At 42.6% G+C, this 20861-nt stretch overlaps 1 protein-coding gene across 1 annotated transcript; it reads right to left on the bottom strand.

Moving 5' to 3' along the window:
* Positions 1-585: 585 nt before the first annotated feature.
* ercc4 (excision repair cross-complementation group 4) lies at positions 586-10798 on the bottom strand. Its single transcript, XM_080478449.1, has 10 exons — positions 10473-10798; positions 6057-6237; positions 4998-5193; positions 4689-4896; positions 4111-4291; positions 3900-4031; positions 3666-3770; positions 1950-2610; positions 1742-1854; positions 586-1645 (listed from the first exon to the last, which is right to left on the bottom strand). Exons 1-10 carry the CDS (start codon positions 10647-10649, stop codon positions 906-908), a joined length of 2694 nt encoding a protein of 897 aa, XP_080334575.1. The 5' UTR covers positions 10650-10798; the 3' UTR covers positions 586-905.
* Between the last annotated feature and the right edge of the window lie 10063 nt (positions 10799-20861).

Raw genomic sequence — 20861 nt, 5'->3', positions numbered from 1 at the left:
CACATTCACGTGCATGTTATTAGACTGTAGAGATGTTTCTGGATCCTAGAAAGCCAATGCACAAGAACATGTGCAATTACATGACTCTAAACTCAATGCACTGAGAGGAGCAGTAGTCTTCACCAACTCCAAAGGAAAATCAAATCATTAACTACCGAATGGATTTATTCCCCATTATTTGTACTTTGTGTTACACATTTACCTAAGTTTCATGTTTAAAATGTATAAATATACTTAAAGCTATAAAATCAAGCCATAATTCTTGTGTTTTTCTCCCCCCACTAAGTGACAATGTGACCTTAGAAATGAAAGCTGAGAATAAGAGGTCTGAGGACAAACAGTCATACTCATGTTCACACCCGGGGGTAATCTAGTCACCAATTACCCTCAAACACATTTTTTGAATGTGAGAGGAAACCATGAAAACTTCCCACAAAGATATCACGGACACCTGTGTTCATTATCTCAATGCTAACTGAGTTTGAAACAGTTATGCGATTCAGTGCGAGTCCTTTCCTTTCTGATTAGGTGTATGTGCTGAGAAAAGCTGTGATCATCTTTTATTTTTAAATAATGGAGCATTTTACCCAAAAGGTTAAATCATTTTATTAATTCTGAGCGTTAAAAATATTTTCTTCAAGTTAAGAAAATTGTCAAAATTCCATGTCTCACACATCCATCTTCTATACCACTTACTCCTGTTCAGGGTCGCAGGGTGCTGGTGCCAATCCCAGCTATGGGTGGGGGCAGGAAAAGATTTTGGATGAATCGCAAGTTTATCACAGGACATATAATACACATTTTACATGTAAAAAAACAAAAACAACTTGTAATGCTGATAGTTCAGGTTGTTTTGTTTCTTGAAATAAGAGAATGTATTTATGTGAGTGGTTCCTCTCCTCTCATCACGTCGGTTTGGCTTTCTGTGCTGGAGCAGGCACGTCAGCCACGTTATGCAGAAATTCATATAACGACTTTGCATTGTTCACATTCCCAAGAATCTCAGCGAGCCGGTCCTGGCTGAGCTTGGCGATGTCTGCCAGGCTGTCCGCATTTTTAACAAGAGCCCTGCAGTTCTTTGTGTTGACCCCGGGCATTTTCAACAGGAAGTCATAAGGCCCGGGGTTGTACTGGTCTGTGGATTCGGCCACAGTGTCCGACTCGGCTGTGACCGCCTGAGCTGCGGCGGCATCGGGCTGCGCTCGACCCTGCTTCAGCTCCAGGAAGAGGTCGGCTGTGGCGTGTGGGGAGGGACACCAGAGTATCCGGAGCCGGGGGAAGTGCAGCGTGAGCAGCGTGAGTTTGGATGATATGTCGTTTGAGGAAATGTCGTGGCGAAAATCAGAGCGAGCCATGAGGGAGAAGGGTTTTCCCGGGTCGAACTCAATGAGCAGCACCGGTTTCCTGTAGTAGCGGGTCATAGAGAGACACTGGGTGTAGAGGCGGCCGCTCTGCAGCGAGCCAATCAGGTCGCTCACGCTCTTGCGCTCGACGCAGGTCTCTGGGGTCAGGATGTAGTCTCCAACCTCCAAGGTGACGGGCTCGATGTCTAGACCGCGGCGGTGGAGCAGAGATGGTAGCTCGCTGCGGAACTCGCGCATGTCCACAATGACTCTGGACGGCTGATTGGACTGCTCCTGGCCTCCTGCAGACATCAAACCACAAACAGAATCTAAGTACTGCAGGAAGCATGCAGCATGAACTCATGTTTCATTACTTTCACAGGAATAAGAGGACATGCCTGCTTTGCGGGTGTTTGTTGTGGCATTGGCAGGCTCTAAATTTCGAGCAAGGTCGAGGTTTGTGTCTTCTCGCCCTTCCCTCTCCTCTGGGATCACCATGGTAGCCTTTTCCCTAAAAATTAAAAGCCAAACAAGCGCCACCCATTGAACACACCAAACGTTGACAGGTCGCATCGAGAAATTTATAAAGAGTGAAGCGGCACTGACCTGATGAGGTGCTCAAAAGCTTTCTTCTCCTTCGACAGCTCCGTCAGGTACTTCTGTTCTTCCGTGGAGCCCCCATAGATGAGGAAATACACCCTGAGCGGCTTTCCTGGCCGGTTTGCTTTGTAGATCTCCAGCTGGCGCACGAAACTCAGTTCGGCGTCGTAGAGCACCACAAAGCTGGGCTCCACCTCGTGAAGCACCCGGGTCAGGCTGTGGGGGTCAGTGCAGCCTTTCAGTGGGTGGATGACGGTCATCGGCTCCTTCAGGACTCCATAATAAGCGTCCGATGACAAATCTAACTTCACCTGCTCTTGTTCGCCGTCGTCCTCCTCTGTTAATTCCTCTCCGCTGCTGCCCATCATGGCGGATTCAGCCGCCTCAGTCTTTCCCACCATCTGGGTCAGAGTCAGAGAGGGTCGGCTTTTGCTTTTTGAGGTCTTGCTACTTTTCTTCGACGCAGGATGCTTCCCCTTGTCTCTTTTTCTGACGAACCCTCTTCCCTTTTTGTCGGAGTCCAGTTGGAAGGCGGCAGCTGCTGCAGGGTCCCGCTTACCGACTGTGCGTGCGTACAGTCGGTTGAGCATCCAGTCGGAGCCGTGCTTGATGAACTGATGCAGCTGGGCACAAGTCCGGTCGTCACTGGCACAGATCAAGACGCGACCTGCGGGGCGCCATGTCGCCCAGTTAGAAAAACACATGCGTGTGAGGGTTTGATCATCATATATAATCCAGATTATCACAGACATGATGTGCAGAGGATGTAAAGTGATCTGTCACCACAGTTTATCTTCACAATGGTGAACTGAATGCTGTGAGTTCTGTATGTTTGCAACATATCAGTCCTTATTTCAAATCTGAACTGAACCCCAAAAGTTCTATATTAAATGATTTAAGTCAATTTTAGATTAGACAGTTTCTTTTATGTTTTTGCTGATTTCTCAAATCGTGATGAGCTCTTCCTCTTGTGTATATATATACTTTAATTAAATATAATCGACTACATTTAACGTCATCAAAATAGTGTTGGGGTATAAAACTAAGAAAATGTTTTATCAAACATGAAATTCATGTTTAAAATATGCATCGTCACAACTTTTAAGAAGAGCAGTTTTAATGTTCTAGCTTGTTTCCCCTCTTCTATTCATTTTGGAGGTGGTGCTCAGAGAACTCTACGTTTTCTCAGCTGGCACACAACGTAAAAAGTTCGAGATTCACTGAACTAAATCATAAATCAAAATCATGATAAAATCTGAAATGTGAGCTTTGTGACGCAGTAAACCCCAAAATGCTCGAGTTAAAAGAAGAAGCGCATCCAATTGCACTTCTCTTGTGTCTCTGAGAGCTCTATTATATGAAACAAGACACACGAGTCCCAATCCTCCAGATCCAGAGAGACACTTTGCCCCAGTTTCTACAGGCAGGCTGTCAAATACTGGACATCCTCAAAGCAGCGACATGATGCAGTGAAGCAGCAAAAAACAGCCCACCCTGAGGTTCTGCTTGTGAAATGCCAGATTTGTTTAGGCTGTGTGAGGATTTAATCACTTGCTATACAAACGGGTGAGTTTAATCCTCAATAAAGCTACGGTACCTCTCAGAATCTTAAGAGCGTCAGCAACAAAATTCTCTCAATATGTTGAACTATTAGTAGTTTCATGGATTTAAAAACACAATTGAGATGACGATCAAATAGCTTCATCGGCACTGGGCTCCTGCCTGGTTCGTGCTCAGAGCTCTTGTTTTCCTTCTCGATCTCCTCCAGCACCTCTGTTAGAGCCTCCCACTTCGGGCTCCTCTCCAGCACCAGCTCCCGCTTCACCTCTGAAACCCACACCCACACACATACAGACAGAGCCTTTAGTCATTGCAGCATTGATACGCACGCACATAGAGCTGCGTGCATATCTGATCTGAGGGACAACAAGTTGCCAGCCACGTGCTCTTGGTTACCCGAGGCGGAGGACGGCTTGGGTTTCTCCGTTTCTGCTCCCACTTTCAGTTTCTTCTTGCTCTCGGGGGTTCGGTACACTCTGCTCCGGGCATTCACAAACATGGAGGTGCTGGAGTCCAAGAATAGCCAACCTGATGTGTAATCAAACACTGATCAGTAAAGTCCCTTCAGGGGAGTCATCAATAAGTGCAGCTACTGCATCGGTTGTACCTGCATTGGCTCCAAACATCTTCTGGCTGGAGCGCAGCGACTCCAGCAGGTTGAGGAAGGTGACGCAGTCGTACTGGGTGAGGTAGAGCAGAAGAACTCTCAGCACTTTCAGATCTTGAACCAGGGCTTTCGTTTTGGCGCCCAGCTGATGCCACAGCGGGTCCAGGTAGTGACGGATAGTCTAGGTTGGGAATAAAGCAAAACACGCAGACCAGTCATCAAAAAGGCATGACCGATTTTCACTTAAAACTTTTCAACGAGGGCAAAAACATTTGAAGTGAATCAGGATTTATTGGTTGATCATGTTCTCTGTTACATATCCTGCACTCTGGTGCAGTGGTTCGCATTCTCAGCTCACCACCAGGGTACTACTGGTTTGAATCCTTTTGTATGGAGTTTACATGATGTCGGTGTGCATGAGGACTCTAAATTACCCCTGTAATTGGCTCCTTCATAATAGAAGATGGATGATGAGTAACATATGTACGAGTGTCAGCTACTGTCTATACACAGGCATCTCTGGTAGTTTCGCCCAAACTCACTCACCTAAAATTGTAGGAAGCTTTACATTATCTCACCTTTTCAAAAGCATTTCCCAGAGTGTTCTCCAGCGAGAGGTCCTCGGCCTCCAGAGTGGGGTTGTACCGTTTGAGCTCCTTCAGACAGGCGCTCATAATGTCCAGGATGGAACTCTGAATAGCTCTCATGGCCGGCGTTAACGACACATGGAGCTCCACCACTTCAGGCTTATGTGTCTCCAGTGTCGAGTTCACCGATGCTTGGAACCTGTTGAATGGTGCCAATGCAAAGGGAAGCGTGCGGTTAACTATGTGACGAAAATCAAGTATGAGGAGAAAAATCTGTCTGCCGTGCTCTGTTTCCGGTACCTTGGCCACAGGTAGAGCTTCTTGACAAAGAGGTTTCTCATCACTCGCTCCACCTGACAGAAGCCTGAAGAGAACGCTGTGGCTTTGTCAGTGAAGGCCTTGATGAAGCCCGTCTTGTTCTTCTGTCTGAACAGACGAAGGATGAAGGCCTCCTGACAGGACTCGATGATTTTATGAGCACGGTACACCAGGATGCCTACGTGATGCGGAAGGAAAGACGTAAAGAACCCAAATTACAGTGGTAAGGTTTCAAAAATGTAAACTAGCTAAAACAGTCAATCGTAAATCTTTTTTCAAAATATGGGCGGGGCTTCCCTGGGGGCCTTTTCCTAGAACAGTTTTCTTTTTAATCTTCGATAGTATCAATCTTTTTCTTTTTTCCTACAGACACATTTTGAAATTAGAATGTAGTGTTCGTTTCAGAGAAACTATTGAAAGAGCTTTATAGGCTATATATATATATATATATATATAAATAATTTGCATTGATTTACAGTTGAAAGCCCCTAACTCATATATGAAAAGCTTTGCTTTATATTGCATTTAGATCCCAGCAGCCATTACAAAACATGAGTATTTTATAAAGTGAAAAACATAAAGAAGTCCAGTTTGAAGTGAAACTTGTTCACGCATAAATTTTCAGTAGCCTGGATTATTGTAAGTGTGTTTACAAGTATCAAATTACAAAAAAAAATCTGTTTAACAGCTGCAGCTCATCCAGAGTCCTCACCAACACAGGTGGTGTCTGATTGGTGTTATAGAAATAAATTTGCCTTAAAATTAAAAATATAAATTTTTTCAGTATTCGTACATCGCACATTAAAGAACGGGACAAATACATTTTCCTAATTATAAATCTGATTATAATACGACTTTACAACCGTAAAAATAGCCAGAAATCATTAATGCCCATTTGATAACAAGCATGCAAACTATATATGATGTATATTAACAAACATCCATATTGTGCAAAGTATCTCACTAAACCAACTCAAACCAGCTAGTGTAGATAAAGTGGCAGCACGTAGTGTTAAACAGTGTGAAAAGCCGCTTTCTGACCTGAAATGAGGTGAGCGGGGACGCGATCGGTGAGGAAGTCCACCACCAGGATTCTGCTGGTGACAAACAGCACCCCGCCCTCGGTGTAAACGTTGTAACGCTCAGCACTCTGAACGTCACTGGTCACTGTCCGGGGAAGGTGGCTCACTCCCTCCACCCGCAGCTGCTCTGTGAAATACTCCTGAGAGGGAAGGACAAGGCAGCCGTGAATTCGCTTGGTTCAATATAACTTCACACGGATAGGTTAAAGTGTTTCTCTAAAACACATGTAATAGGTCAGCATTTATTGCGTCACACAGTTAACCATGTGAAAAGAGCTTTTTTTTTTTGCAGTCAACAAGCAAAACGCAGTTATAAATACATTGCAGGGGCACAAACCTTCAGTCCAATTATTCCCATAATTTACAGAAAATTACAGATAAGATGCTGAGTACACCAAACTACAGTGGCAATTAAATAGCTGGAAAAAGTAAACAAACAAACAAACAAATAAATAAATAACAACTGAACAATGCCAGAAAAACACAAAGAAAGATAAGATTGCCAAAAACATATAACAAGATCAGATAGAAATGAAAATTGATCTTAGAGAAACATAAATGACAATAAGCTGCAAAAATAGGGAAAAGGCAAACCTTGACTGGAGTCACAAGAATGAGCAGAAAGAAATGAAATGTTTAAATATTGAGAGACATAAGACAAACTAACAATGCTATATTTGTTCATAGTGATTTTGTCAGTGTTTATTGTATCGTTGTAGGACAGGTATCAAACTCATGTTTTTATTATCAATAGTTTAGCTATGTTCAACTGGCGATGGGTAAAACGTGAATTAAAAACAGGTTACAACAATTCTATACTTTTCCACACTGATATTTTGTTCAAAGAAAACATTGGTAATACAGCAACCTTTGTATTTCATGAAGAAAACATGTATTTAGCGTTTGCTTATCACGCTTTCCATGAACAGAGAACAGCGAGGAAAGAAGATCGAAGACCGCTGAGCTGCTAGAATCCCACAACAGACAGGAACAACATGCCTCTGTCCAACATCCAGCTGGTTGTCGTGCTACAGAAGTTGCCACAAGAAGATAGGTTTGCCCCAGTGGAATAAATAGCTTTGTTTATCCTTTTTGGAATGTGTGAGTGCACCCAAAGTAAAAAATACAGGCAAGAAACAACAAAAACAGAAAAACTTTCAGGAAGAGAGGAAACATCTCACTAAAATATGTGATATGTTGTCTGAAATATATTGCAGTGAGTTCAAAAGTGTGTCATTTTAAACTTGATACCTTTTCAACAAACTTTGATGAAAGCAGTCATGTTGGGTTGGGGGTCTTTCGGTGTAGAATTTGCATGTTCTCACTGTGCATACATGTGTTTATTCCTGATATTCAAGTTTCCTCCCACAGTCTGAAAACATGTAACTATTAAGTTAAGTGTGTGTGACAACTGCCGTCAAGTGAGCCGGCGTTCGCTGAAACAGCGTCAACTGAGCCCGCACTTGTTTCTTGCTGCTCTTTTAAAAGCGCCTTTACGGTAAAACACAAGCGAGCGTGCGGCCGCAATGCTGAAAGGGAACCCTTCAAAATAAAAGCCCAAGAAGCAGCGATAGACAGACCGAAAGACAGAGACAAAATAATTGGACGGACGGATGGATGGATCGAATGCAATATCTGTACAGACACAAAAGTGAAAATAAACCCTTTAACCCTTGTTTTTAATTGGCCATAAAAATGAATTCCTTATAGGTTTACACCTAATCTGAATCAGTACAATAGAAGACATGCTCATTTGTTACGACAAGCAATATGAAAGGAAATCACTGTAGAAATCTGGAGTAAATTACTGTTAAACTTGGATCTGATGATCGAAAGTAATGGTCTCTCACCTGTTTTCAATTGGCCATACAACTTTATTCCTTATAGGTTTACACCTAATTTCACTTCAGTACAATAGTAGATATGCTCCTTTATTACTACAAGCAATATGAAAGGAAATTACTGTAGACATTTGGAGTAAATTACTGTTAAACATAGGATCTAACCATCGAAAGTAATGGTCTCTTGCCTGTATTCAATTGGCCATAAAACTTTATTCCTTATAGGTTTACTCCTTATTTCACTACAGTACAATACTAGACATGTTCCTTTATTACTACAAGCAATATGAAAGGAAATTACTGTAGAAATTTGGAGTAAATTGCTGTTAAACTTGGATCTGACCATCGAAAGTAATGGTCTCTCGCCTGTTTTCAATTAGCCATAAAACTTTATTCCTTATAGGTTTACTCCTTATTTCACTACAGTACAATACTAGACATGCTCCTTTATTACTACAAGCAATATGAAAGGGAATTACTGTAGAAATGTGGAGTAAATTGCTGTTAATCATAGGATCTGACCATCGAAAGTAATGGTCTCTTGCCTGTATTCAATTGGCCATAAAAATGAATTCCTTATAGGTTTGCTCCTAATTTCACTACAGTACAATACTAGACATGTTCATTTATTACTACAAGCAATATGAAAGGAAATTACTGTAGAAATTTGGAGTAAATTACTGTTAAACATAGGATCTAACCATCGAAAGTAATGGTCTCTTGCCTGTATTCAATTGGCCATAAAAATGAATTCCTTATAGGTTTACTCTTTAATGCACTTCAGTACAATACTAGACATGCTCATTTATTACTACAAGCAATATGAAAGGAAATTACTGTAGACATTTGTTGTTCAGTGTTGACTCTTCAATTTGTGCTTGGCATGGTCTACTGCAATGCAAAGTTCTCTTTCAAGTGTACTACACTAATGCTAGACTTGCCAAGATTTACCCTTCTGTCAGGGACAGTTGCAACAGGTTCATTCAATCACCTGCTAATCACACGCATATGTTTTGGTCATGTCCTAGTCTTGTCGGTTTTTGGCATCAGGTCTTTCACACACTGTCGGTGGTGCTTGACCTGGACCTTGACCCGGACCCATGCACGGTTCTTTTTGGATGCCCTCCCCTCTCTATATCGAGCTTGCCGGCAGCTAAATGTCGTGTAATGGCCTCATCAACGCTACTAGCGAGACGTCTTATCTTATTTAAGTGGAAACATGCCTTCCCTCAACGCATAATAGTTGGCTTCATGAGGTTCTGACCTATATTAAATGGGAAAAGATGAGATTTTCACTTTCTGGCGACCCTTTATGGAATATTCAGATAAACACACGATCCACCCTGACAGATCCCCCCTTTTATTGTATCTATTTCTTTTATTCATCATTTCTTTTTCCTATTTTTATATTTCTGTGTGTGTGATAATGACATGTATGTATCACTCTTATGATTAGTTTTGTGTCTATTGCTGTTAGTCATTGCTTGATCCAAGTTTAACAGCAATTTACTCCAAATTTCTACAGTAATTTCCTTTCATATTGCTTGTAGTAATAAAGGAGCATGTCTAGTATTGTACTGTAGTGAAATAAGGAGTAAACCTATAAGGAATAAAGTTTTATGGCTAATTGAAAACAGGCGAGAGACCATTACATTCGATGGTCAGATCCAAGTTTAACAGCAATTTACTCCAAATTTCTACAGTAATTTCCTTTCATATTGCTTGTAGTAATAAAGGAACATGTCTAGTATTGTACTGTAGTGAAATAAGGAGTAAACCTATCAGGAATTCATTTTTATGGCCAATTGAATACAGGCAAGAGACCATTACATTCGATGGTCAGATCCAAGTTTAACAGCAATTTACTCCAAATTTCTACAGTAATTTCCTTTCATATTGCTTGTAGTAATAAAGGAACATGTCTAGTATTGTACTGTAGTGAAATAAGGTGTAAACCTATAAGACATTAATTTTCATTGAAAACAAGGGTTGAAGGGTTTATTTTCACTGATCCATCCATCCGACCATCCATTCATCCATCCATCCCTTCTACCTCTCTATCTGTCTATCGCTGCTTCTTGGGCTTTTATTTTGAAGGGTTCCCTTTCAGCATTGCGGCCGTACACTCCCTTGTGCTTTACCAAAAAGACGCTACAAAAAGCGCAGCAAGAAACAAGTGCGGGCTCAGTTGACGCTGCTTCAGCGAACGCCGGCTCACTTGACGGCAGTGTGTGACTGTCTGCGTCTGTCCTGTGATGGGCTGGTGATCTCTCCATGGTACTAGTTGTAGCACTTCAGACCGATCCTTTTCTAAGAACTTGGTCTTGGTCCCTTTTAAGATTTGTCTTGGGATGCTCTGGTCTTAATCTTGACTCGATCTCAGCTCCTTAGTCTTTGCATTAACCCGGTCTTGGTAGATGGTTTGGAAAACTGTAAACCACTCCACCCTACTTGCATCTATTGTATTCTCCATTAGCCTCCTCTTTAGCACACAGCGGCTCACTGCAGCGGCAGTGTTAGCTGGCTGAACTCACCTGCTCAGGTGGGGTTGTGTTGAGCAGGAGGACCAGGCTGCCCTCCTCGGAGTAAACCCTCATGAACTGCAGCAGGATGCGGTCTATGCCCATCCCCTCAGCCGCCACCAGCAGCCCGTCGCTGCCAAACAGGCTTAGAAACATCTCCGTCTCAAACTCCAGCAGAGGCCCCGCCATGCTGGCGACACCTAAGTATGTATTCAAAGTGCTACAGTGGTTAACTACTCCATAACTCACCGGAGTGAATGTTTATTAGAAGTTAAAGGAGTCAATTTCAGCACAAACAACAGCAGCAGGCGCCATTGTTGTCATGATGTACTTCCGGTGACGACTACCTGATGCTGAGGGGGCGTTCACGGCCGACAGCGCCACCACGTGGCAGGGAGGATCACAACAGACGTAAATATCATCCCATCAATAAATTAACAAACTATATAAAACAGTAATTTACCAGAACGATATCTCGTTGACGCAAATAGGAACGGACCTCTTACATTTTGAGGCATTTTGCTTTGATCATTTTGATCTCAGTTTGCATTTGATGACTTCTATGTGTTTTTATGGCCATCAATTCATCTTCTATTCTGTTTTCTTCACAATTTAATACTTTATTGATGCCCTTATATCTCTTTACTTAACCCCGATGCATCACAAACAGGCCGCCTGTCCATCACAGGGCAAACAGATAGATAACCACCAAGTTAAATTCTACACTCAACCACAAATGTATGTTTTTGGTCTGAGGGAGGAGATGTGAGCAATCACAGTAGCCATTTCAAACTTTTTTTTTTTTTATTCATTATACATGAAATCAGTATTTTCTCTTTTACAAGACTTTCCTGCCCTGAAAAGTCAATAGTTTTAATATTCTGAAGTCCAGAGTTTGTGTATCTAGTTAGATATCAGCTTATATAGTAAGATACCTGCTGCTTGCTTGCCTTGAACACAGCAAATCTTCAAAAAAGAGAAAAAAAACTTGAACGGTACTTGAGAATTAAAGAACGGAAAAGGCCCAGAAATACATTGCACGGCCCTGTAAACCCTTAATAGCTGTGTTAGCGTGTTTTGGGGAGGATTAATCCTCAATGTGCACTGATACAAAAAAAAAAAAAGAAATGAAATTTGCTTGCATAACAAAACCTGCCAGCTGGGCATTGTTAAAACTGTGTTGTGTCAGCCCACATTTCTCCACCATAAGAGAGGAGGTTGACAGGGAACTGTAGAGGGTCTGTGGCTGGGAAGGACACCGGAGCAGGATGCCGCCGCCGCTGAGCACAACGCCGGTTCTGAGAGACACATAAACACACACACACGCTCAGAGGGACACAGATGTGACTCAACGTAGTCGTGAGAGTTCAGGCTATAATCCATCTGCTTTGATGTTGATGCTGGCATATCTGCCACTTATCAACTGGGATGTTCTCACTCTATGTTCAACCAGATTGTATAAAACACCACATGGCTCCTCTGAGCAGGACTCTTCCCCATCCTGTCTCTTTTTTGACTTTGCGTCATTCAACAAAGTTACTTCAACTTACCCTTGTAATGACACAGGAAACTCTGTGTGTGTGTGTGTGTGTGTGTGTGTGTGTGTGTGTGTGTGTGTGTGTGTGTGTGTGTGTGTGTGTGTGTGTGTGTGTGAGAGAGCACACTGTGGACTGGATCTGTCGGGAACCCTAATTACTTTTAATATCCTGATTTTGAATAAATGAGGGATGAAGGACCGTTGCAGACTTCAGCGAAGTATTAATTAAAAGTCACAATTTAGTGACTGTTTCAACACTAATGAATTACATTAATGCCGTCAACAAGTAAAAGAAGAGTAATATGCTTAGTTTTATGTGTGAGTATGAATGCATGACCTCTCTACACTGGGCTCTATTTAGTATCTTCTCAGAACACAAATGACAAAGATACATCATAGATTCTCCCCTTTAATCAAACATGCCAATACCTTTATACAGGGATGGATACATTTTTTACAGAGTTTGTGTTTCCTCCATAATTGGCAGCTACAATCACGAGTTCTCGTCAGATTTTCTATTAAAAAACAACAACAATGAATTTAGATCGGAGCCATCGTTTACACCTGTTCTTGATCACTTCAGGTGTTGTGGTGCGTCTTTCTGCAGAAATGATCAAAACAATGTTTCATTTAATTGGTGACGCTCCAGAAAGAAAACTACGTAAAACCTGCCAGTTAATTCGATTAACTGAGTCATCTAGATCTCCTTGTTCAACTTAAGTGCATCAATTTACAGGGAGAACCTGCAAACAGCATGCAGAGAGGCCCAAGCCAGGAATCAAATCAGGAATCCTCTAGGTGTGACGCAAGAGAGCTGACCACTACACCACCAAGAAATCTCCTTTCGAGCAAATAAATGAAGCATAACAATGATTAAAGAAGAATTCAAGACCCACAGTTTTGTGTAACAAAACTCTGTTTTGTCATCATTGAATACAATTACATTAGTATAGTTCATTGCTTACACACCAGCTATGTTGTGTAAGTAAATGTCCCAAAAGTTTTACTGGTTATTTTACATTATAATACTGATGTATTCTCACACACTATTACTGAAGCAAAAGGTCTTCAACCATTGCATGGGGTTAAACCTTTCAAGAGACATATTCATAGTCTGTCTTCTTATACAGCTCCTCATTTGTGATCTTGTCGGGCCAGTAGATGTCACAGATTTTACGGCGGCAGCTGTTATGAAAGACATCAACCTTTCTCATATCTCCGTTTGTTACTCTCCAGCACTCAGAGCCATAAAGAAGAACAGCCTTAACATTGCTGTTATAAAGCCTGATCTTAGATTTGAGGTTGTATTGTTTGGACTTCCAGAAGTTAAGGAGTCGACCGGAGGCACCTCGGGCTTTGTTACGGCGGGTCTTGATGTCTTTATGGGCACCATTGTCGCTACTTATAAAGCATCCCAGGAATGTGAAATCTTCACTGGATCCAATGGATAGAGCCAAGCATAAAAACTTTGAAACTTTACTTTATCTAACCAGGAACATCTTGGAGATCAAGCAGCAGAGAGGCACACCAACACAACATGAAAGAGCAAGCAGAAGTAAAACTTTACAGGCAATTAAGACAACATAAAACATTCAATAGTGCTTACACTCTTCCATCAAAGAGGTTTGAATTCAAGCAGGTAGATTAAAGGCTGAAGCTGTAGTGATTTTTATTCCGATTGTTCCATGACTAAGACACTTCTATTCAACAGTGTCTCAAAGTGCATCACATCACATCACCAGCCGCTCTGTATCTGTGGAGCGATCTGCGGTCCGTACTTATGGTCTGACTTTGAACCTTCCCCCAAACTGCCGCCTGTAAAGATTCCGTGAAACATAAAGAGAACTTTAAGAGAGGAGCAGCAGACCAGCCGACGTCAAAGGTAACCCTGAGGGGAGCAGCAGGCACGACGTCAGGCCCGTGGACGGCACGGCGCTACCGGGAAGGTTTATTATTGGTGCTTTGAACAGAAACTGAGAACTTGATTTAAGAGTTGCAAAAGCAGAGCATCAAATAGAAAACCGGCTGTGTGCAAGAGGGCAGGATGAGGGTATTGCCAAGAAAAGTAAGGACAGAGACAGTTCAAAATAAAAAGAAACAAAAAATCCAACACAAGTGAGAAGATGTGCAACACATCAAGCCACGTTTTCAAAATTAGGCTTCATTGAGTGTGAGTTCAGATTGATTGAAATCACCTCTATTGTGTTTCTGAATTGCTCAGAGCATTGAAACCTTAAAGATAATCTCTAAAGAAGGCTGTGAATCTCCTCCCTGATGCATGACAGTGGAGCTAAACACTGGCGGACACTCCCACACTAGATTCCATTTCTTTGACATTTGCAAATCTAATTTTGACAACTGCAGAGGGTTAAAATGAGACGATTTCACATTTTAAGTAACAGAAAAAGCAGAGGTGGCAGCTCAGATGTACTCTGTCACTGATTCTAAAGTAGACTTTTCAGGTATTTGTGTCTCGGGCATGACACGAACCTCAAATTGCTCCACATTAGCACTTTGGGTGGTGTAAGTGTGTGCATCTGCATATTGATGATTCAGGATAAAGGGATCAAAGATGGTAGAAGTTGCCGGAAGCTGCAGAAGGGGATGAATCTAAGAACGATACTCTTACATCAAATAGTGGTTACATACCAAAACTTCCTGTTTCAAAAATAAATACCCTTCCAACATTAAAATTCTTTAATGGGATTCATTTAGTATAAAAGTCCACGCAGGTTATAATTAAGTCACAAGTAGGTAGGTGTACTCTGAGGGTTAAAGTGATGCACTATCGTGAAGGAGCCTATAGAGAGCAGTGGAGCGCTTCACTTCACTCTGACGTGATGAGACTGAGCACGCTTCTGTTTATCAAGCCTCTTTTGGTAAAAGAAAAGAAAGAAAAAAAAGAAAAAGAAAAACATCATCAGTTTCAAATCACAATAAAAGCATAAAGCAGACAGTTGTGATGGAGTGGTGACATGACACCGTCACGCCTGATGAGACAGAAAGAGAAACTCAAATCAGCCATTATTATTACAGTTTTATGTGTCATGAAATTGAATCAAGCGGTCCATAAATACACATTTGGAGGAAGCAGCATGCTTCCACAGATGGAGCGTCAGGGCGACTGGCACATGGGGAGGAATGTGGAAACGAGTCCGCCGCTCCTCTTTGTGCTCAGACAGAGAGATGAGTAAAAGTGTACGTTTGGCAAGCTGATGCGCATCTTGAGCTCAGGGCTGGTGTGACGCCGCTGTAAATGAGAGGGAGAACAGCTTGAAATTGATGGCAGCCTTTAGGATGGAATGAGATGGGATGTTTAACACTTTCTGACTGGGTGCAGAGTAGGCCTGAGCGAGGGAAGAGAAAACAGCTGAAGGCTTCATACATCCCTCCAGCTCTCATTAGGAAACCAGGGAAGCAGCGGGGTTTTGGTGTAGATGGAGGGCCAAGCCTGAGAGCGGGCCTGACTGAGTGCTGCGAGGGCCGCCACACCGCCTCCAGAGGCTAACACGCACACACACATGAAATCGCTCAATGTTTCAAAAAATATTCCCATTGTATTCATACAGTCTTGCCAATCTAATCTGCACATTGAATATGAATCTAAAGACAGCGGTGATTTAGCCTGACTCTATAATCCATCCATCTTCTCCCGCTTATCCATTTCTGGGTCACGGGGGTGGCAGTCTGAGCACCTTCCCGTGGGCTCACCACCCACGGGAAGGTGGTGCTGGGCGGGGGACACGAACCCACCACCTTGAGATTGCGATTCTCATGCTCGAGCAACTGAGCTCGCCGGGGGCCTCCTCACTCGATAATAAAGGAGGAAATTCTAGCCTAAAGCAACCCTTAAGCTCATTTTTACTCTTAATTTTGAAACTGGGCCTTTTGTGATTTCACTTTATTTAATGAAACTTTGTGACGTTTACTGCAGAAACAGATGGGAAACTTTTTCACAGCAATTTGAGGATGCCGGTTGAAATACTGGCGTGAATAATTCCAATGTGACGAAAACATCTCACATAGTCGGAATACAGCGATTGATAGTCGTCGTTTCTCAAACTGTACTGTACCGAGACCTTTGAACGTGTTCTCTAGTGGTGTGCAGAGGAACTTAAGGAAAGATTTGTGCATTTCTATTGTGAAAATCTTGAGGTTTCATTCTCTTGTTTCTTCTTGTTTTTGCTTCTTCAATTTATGAAGAGTAACGGAGTCCTGCATCTTGTTGGGATGAGTTTGAGGGGACTGTTATGATTCTAATGCTTTTGACAGTGATCAATAAATGAATTGTGAGGTGGCATGGCTTAGTTGTAGAGCGGTCGACTCCCAGTTGGAAGGTTGCAGGTTCAATTCCCATCTCTCACCTATCCACATGCCGACGTGTCCTTGAGCAATGGAGTGACGGCGCCCTGCATGGCCTCCAATGGTGTGTGAATGTATGGGTGAATGTGATTAACGGTGTAAAGCGGTGGGGCTGCTCACACATAAGTATGATATAAGTACCACCCATCTAACCTCATATTAGAAACATGGCCCAGTGAGAAGGTTCTGGGCCCCGAGCCTTTCTGTGTGCAGTTTGCATGTTCACCTTGGCTTATTCCTGTATGTTCGGGTGGCAGTGGAGGAATTTGGTTGTTCTCTGACTCTTCAACTCAGCCCAAAGACGTGTGAGGAGAATTATTGACACATTGCACTGTTAGTTTCTCTTGTGTTTTCTCTGGGACGTCGTTGCGACCCGTCCTTGGCTTGGACGGGGAGCAGCTCGCCGTCACGCTGACACGAATAAAGTGTTTAGAGAAGATGGATGAACGAACGAGGAGATTTTATTTTGCACTGAACGCTGCTGTTCTATTTGTTTGTCTCCACAATTAGTTTGGCAGGAAAAAAAAAAAAAAGAAAGGAAAAAAAGCAGTTTGGTTTGCAAGTCAGGTTGCAACAACCAACTCAGGGTCAAATTCAGAAAAGTATGACTCACGGAAAGCCTTTTAGCTCTGAGAGCAGCCAGGAATTCAGAATAGCAGCACAGATATTCAGCAGGAATGAAAGCACTCCTGCAGCAGTGAAGATGGCTGCCGCAGACACTGAGCGTGTCGCTTTTCAGGCCCGCCATGACCCTCCTTCACTCCAGCACCTCGGCGGAATGTGACTACAGATTACGGTGCTTGGAAGCAGCGGAGTGGAGGTGCTGCATCCTGGCAAATTGAGATTATTACAGAACACCCTCAGCGCACTGAAATATGGATGAGCCAGAGGAGCATTTTGGGCTCTCAGAGCTGGGTCAAGCAGCACCAGTAGAGCATGTTCTGTAATGATCAACCAGAATGACACACACAAAAATCTTTTCTTTTTTGTTTGTTTACGTAATGGTCGGGAGCTGATTACCGAAACTGAAGGATGCTATATATATATATATATATATATATATATTTTTTTTTTTCTTTTTCCTCAGAGCTGCAATCTGAACATTTTTTCCCTGACAAAACAAGTGAACAGACAGAGAAGTAGATGAAAACGCAGATTCAGAAGAAACACCCTCTCACGGTCAAACAGCATGCAAAAGAGATAAAAAAAAAATAAAAATAATCTATTGAAGCGAATGTATGGCTTGTATAAGGAGCAAGGCTTGCTGCCTGTCACATCCACTTTAGCAAATCACTGTGACAGCAGATGCTAATAAAGGGGAAGCGGATGTAACATTTTTGGGGAAAAGAAGAAAAAAAGAAGAGCAAACAGACGAAAACAGCAACTGAAGGACAGACTGAGACGCACACGTTCGTTTTTGCTGCTTGTGATGTTCGGGCACGCAGCGTAACTGCTGGCTTTGTCGAATGGGCATATTAGATGAATAATTCAAGGCGGCTGGCAGACGGGATGTTTGGAGGACGGTGTCAGTAGGTGACAGGGGAGACACGTTACAGGCTGAAGTGGATGCCAGTGAGGCATTAAAGAGAATAGCTGATAAATGTGTGCATTGGTGTGAGGTCTCATAGTTCTCTTTGTGTGGAGCTCACTCCGAGGCTCTCATGAAGATGACTGTTAAGATTAGGGTAAAGTCCACAAAATACATAATGTCAATAAGAAATCCCCATAAGGAAGGACTACATGTCTGTGTGTGTTTGTGTGTAGCTGTGCTGGTTTCTCTATGCTTGTAGGGGTTTATTCCTTTATCCCTCCCCATTCAAAATGCCTGTTAGGAGAGCCAATATCTGTCTTTATTTATACTTGTGGGGACCCAAGGCAAATTAATATAACAGGAAATTACATTTCTCAGGTAAGATCTCACAGGACAATTTTTTTTCAAGTAAAACTGAATCACTTTTGCTTTTTCGTTTCAGAAAAGTTTTGCGTTCACGCGGCATCGTTTTGAAAATGATGTAGTTTTCATGTTGGGCCACGCACCATGCACATAGAGAACAATATGCTATAAACATTAACAATGCTGAGTACATGGACATAGGTATGGACAGACAACAAGTTGGATTGCTATTACAGGAGACTCATCTATAAAACTACCAAGTCCCAGGAGAATATGGACAGGAAACTATTTACTGTGGCCATGGTGGACATGCGCAGTTGCAGCATTTCAGAAAAGTTGCGTTTTACCCTGTTTCGACGGAGCGTTTTTTGAAAAGTTCCAGCTTGGCAGCCATTTTTAAAAAGTTAGATTTTCAGTGGCTCCGAGCACAGTTGTCATGGAAATGGACCTCCAAAACACAACAAAGGTTTTCTGTTTTCACTTGAAAACGCAGAGTGAATGGGCTCTAAAATGATAGCAAGGTGGGGACAGAAAGGCCATCAAAAGGACAAACGGTTAGGGTTTTGGTTGGCAAGTGCAAGTTCAATGTTACACTAATTCTGCAGGAAATTAATGCAAGTCAGTTCTCATGACGACATAGTGTATGTGTGCACGTATGGAGACTTTTGCTGCCCAACAGAGTTATGAAATTGAATCTAACTTTGCCTTTTCTGGTGATGATCTGAGACATAGATGCAAAAGCAAAAGAGGGATCGTGTTGCTTGTGAGATTGTGAAGCACACACAAACAGAGAAATGCCCACACTGCAGAGGGACTGACAAGCCGAGTTTTCAGGAGCTATTAGCATATCCCACTTATTCCCACCCATGAGAGAACAGCTAGCTCTGTGTTAATGGGGTTTTTTGGGGTTTTTTTTCCCAACAGCGAAGATTGTGCAATCAAGGTTTTTCTGTTTGATGTTGCGGATCTCCATTTCCTCTGTCCATAAACCAATAAACTCCAAGTCCTGACAGATCTGAAGCCAGTTATCGACCAGCAGGACTCAGATCCTTGGTGCTGCACTTCCTGGACCACAGATAGAAGGCTAAGGAAGAACACGGGAGAACCAAAGGAGAGAGGCAGAGATCAAGGAGGCTCAAAGGCTGATTTGATCTCTACCAGTGATGTCCTGGAGAGGCGATGCTTCAAACCGCCGTGGTGAGGAGGATCGGGGCTCGGTAAGGCACAGAAGTAGAGCGGGCGCTCGTGTTGAATCCAAACCGCTGAGATGGATGTTTTACAGCAGAAAATTGCACCAGCCTCGACTGATATTAGTAAAAGTTTGTCAATGTTTGTGTGAAGTTTGAATCTGTTAAATGTGCTCACAGGCCCAGTGGAAATGGAAGTTGCTGTTAGAGTCTGAGTACTTTGGATGGTTGCCCATTTCCGTCAGCACAAGCATCCCAGTGGAGGTCTCAGCGCTGTCGCTTGAGAGACTCCATGGGCCAGATTTAGCATGAGAAAGCAAGATGAGCAGTGCGAAAGAAGCAGAAGGTCCTCACAAAACATGTGTCAAACAACCAAATGACATTCAACTACATTTAACGTAGACAAGTCACGAGGGACTATTGATGTAGCTTAACAATTGAACATTCTCCGCCTCGTTCATCAGCAACAGAAATGTTAGTCAGTGAAACCAGTTATTGTTTCATTCGAGTCGAAACTACTAAAGTACCAGACAACAGTTTATTTATCGACAGCAGTGATCCAGTAAACTGCCGTTTTAAAACAGCATAGTTGGAAAGATGACCTCTCGCTTGGTGATTGTCACAAGATCTGATTCTACCTACTTTTACTGAAGGTAAAGGCTCCAAGAAGGCACTGGGATCTGTTGAGCCTGAATACTCAGTGCAAAGTAACATGCTTCCAAGATACTTTTATGTTTCTTGCCTATGCTGAGCCTCCTGAAGATCTGTCTGCGCTGTGTAAGTGTCTCGCAGATGGACTGAAAAAGTAGCTACTTTCTTGGTCAGAGGTTTTACTTTTCTAGATTTTCCTCTTGGTGTTTTGCTAACGACTTTTTAAAAGGTGATATGTGGCGGTGGTTGATCTTCTCACTGCATCGTCAGTTTGTTTCTATGCCTTTGTTTGTTTGTTGTCCAGGTGATAATCCAGATTTTTACTCTGGCCTCCAGAGTGGCATGACCTCCAGTCCATATTCTCCTGGGACTTGGAAGTTTTACAGTTGAGAGTTATGGTAATAACAATCCAACTTGGTCGTCTGTCCACATGAATATCCATGTACTCGCCATTGTGAATGTCTATAGCAAATTGTTCTCTGCTTGCATGCATGTGTGTGGTTTCATTACAAAAACAACCAATAGGACCAGAGAGTGGCCTGGCATGCTAACTACATCGTTTTCATCTTGCCTGTGTAAACGGACGTCGTTCACAAAACGTTACAGTGTAAAACAGGACATTTATTGAAAGCGGAAACGCCAAAACGATTCGTTTTCACTTGAAGTTGTTGCGTAAACGAGGCATAAAAGCGTGTTTGACCAGTAAGGTGTGACTTGAGCCTTTTGGGAGAAATCTGATCAAATAAATGTTTACTGATATTTTGGCCTGA

Source organism: Lipophrys pholis (assembly GCF_963383615.2).
Source record: "Lipophrys pholis genome assembly, chromosome: 1".
Lineage (NCBI taxonomy): Eukaryota > Metazoa > Chordata > Actinopteri > Blenniiformes > Blenniidae > Lipophrys > Lipophrys pholis.
This window is presented reverse-complemented; position numbering and strand designations above follow the sequence as displayed.

Excerpts from the sequence above, each read along its gene's own strand:
- ercc4 (XM_080478449.1), bottom strand. The coding sequence starts at position 10,649 with ATGGCGGGGCCTCTGCTGGAGTTTGAGACGGAGATGTTTCTAAGCCTG. Across the intron at positions 5,194-6,056 it reads CCCCGCTCACCTCATTTCAG|GCATCCTGGTGTACCGTGCT; the intron begins GTCAGAAAGCGG and ends CGCATCACGTAG. Across the intron at positions 2,611-3,665 it reads GAGCTCTGAGCACGAACCAG|GTCGCGTCTTGATCTGTGCC; the intron begins GCAGGAGCCCAG and ends GGCGCCCCGCAG.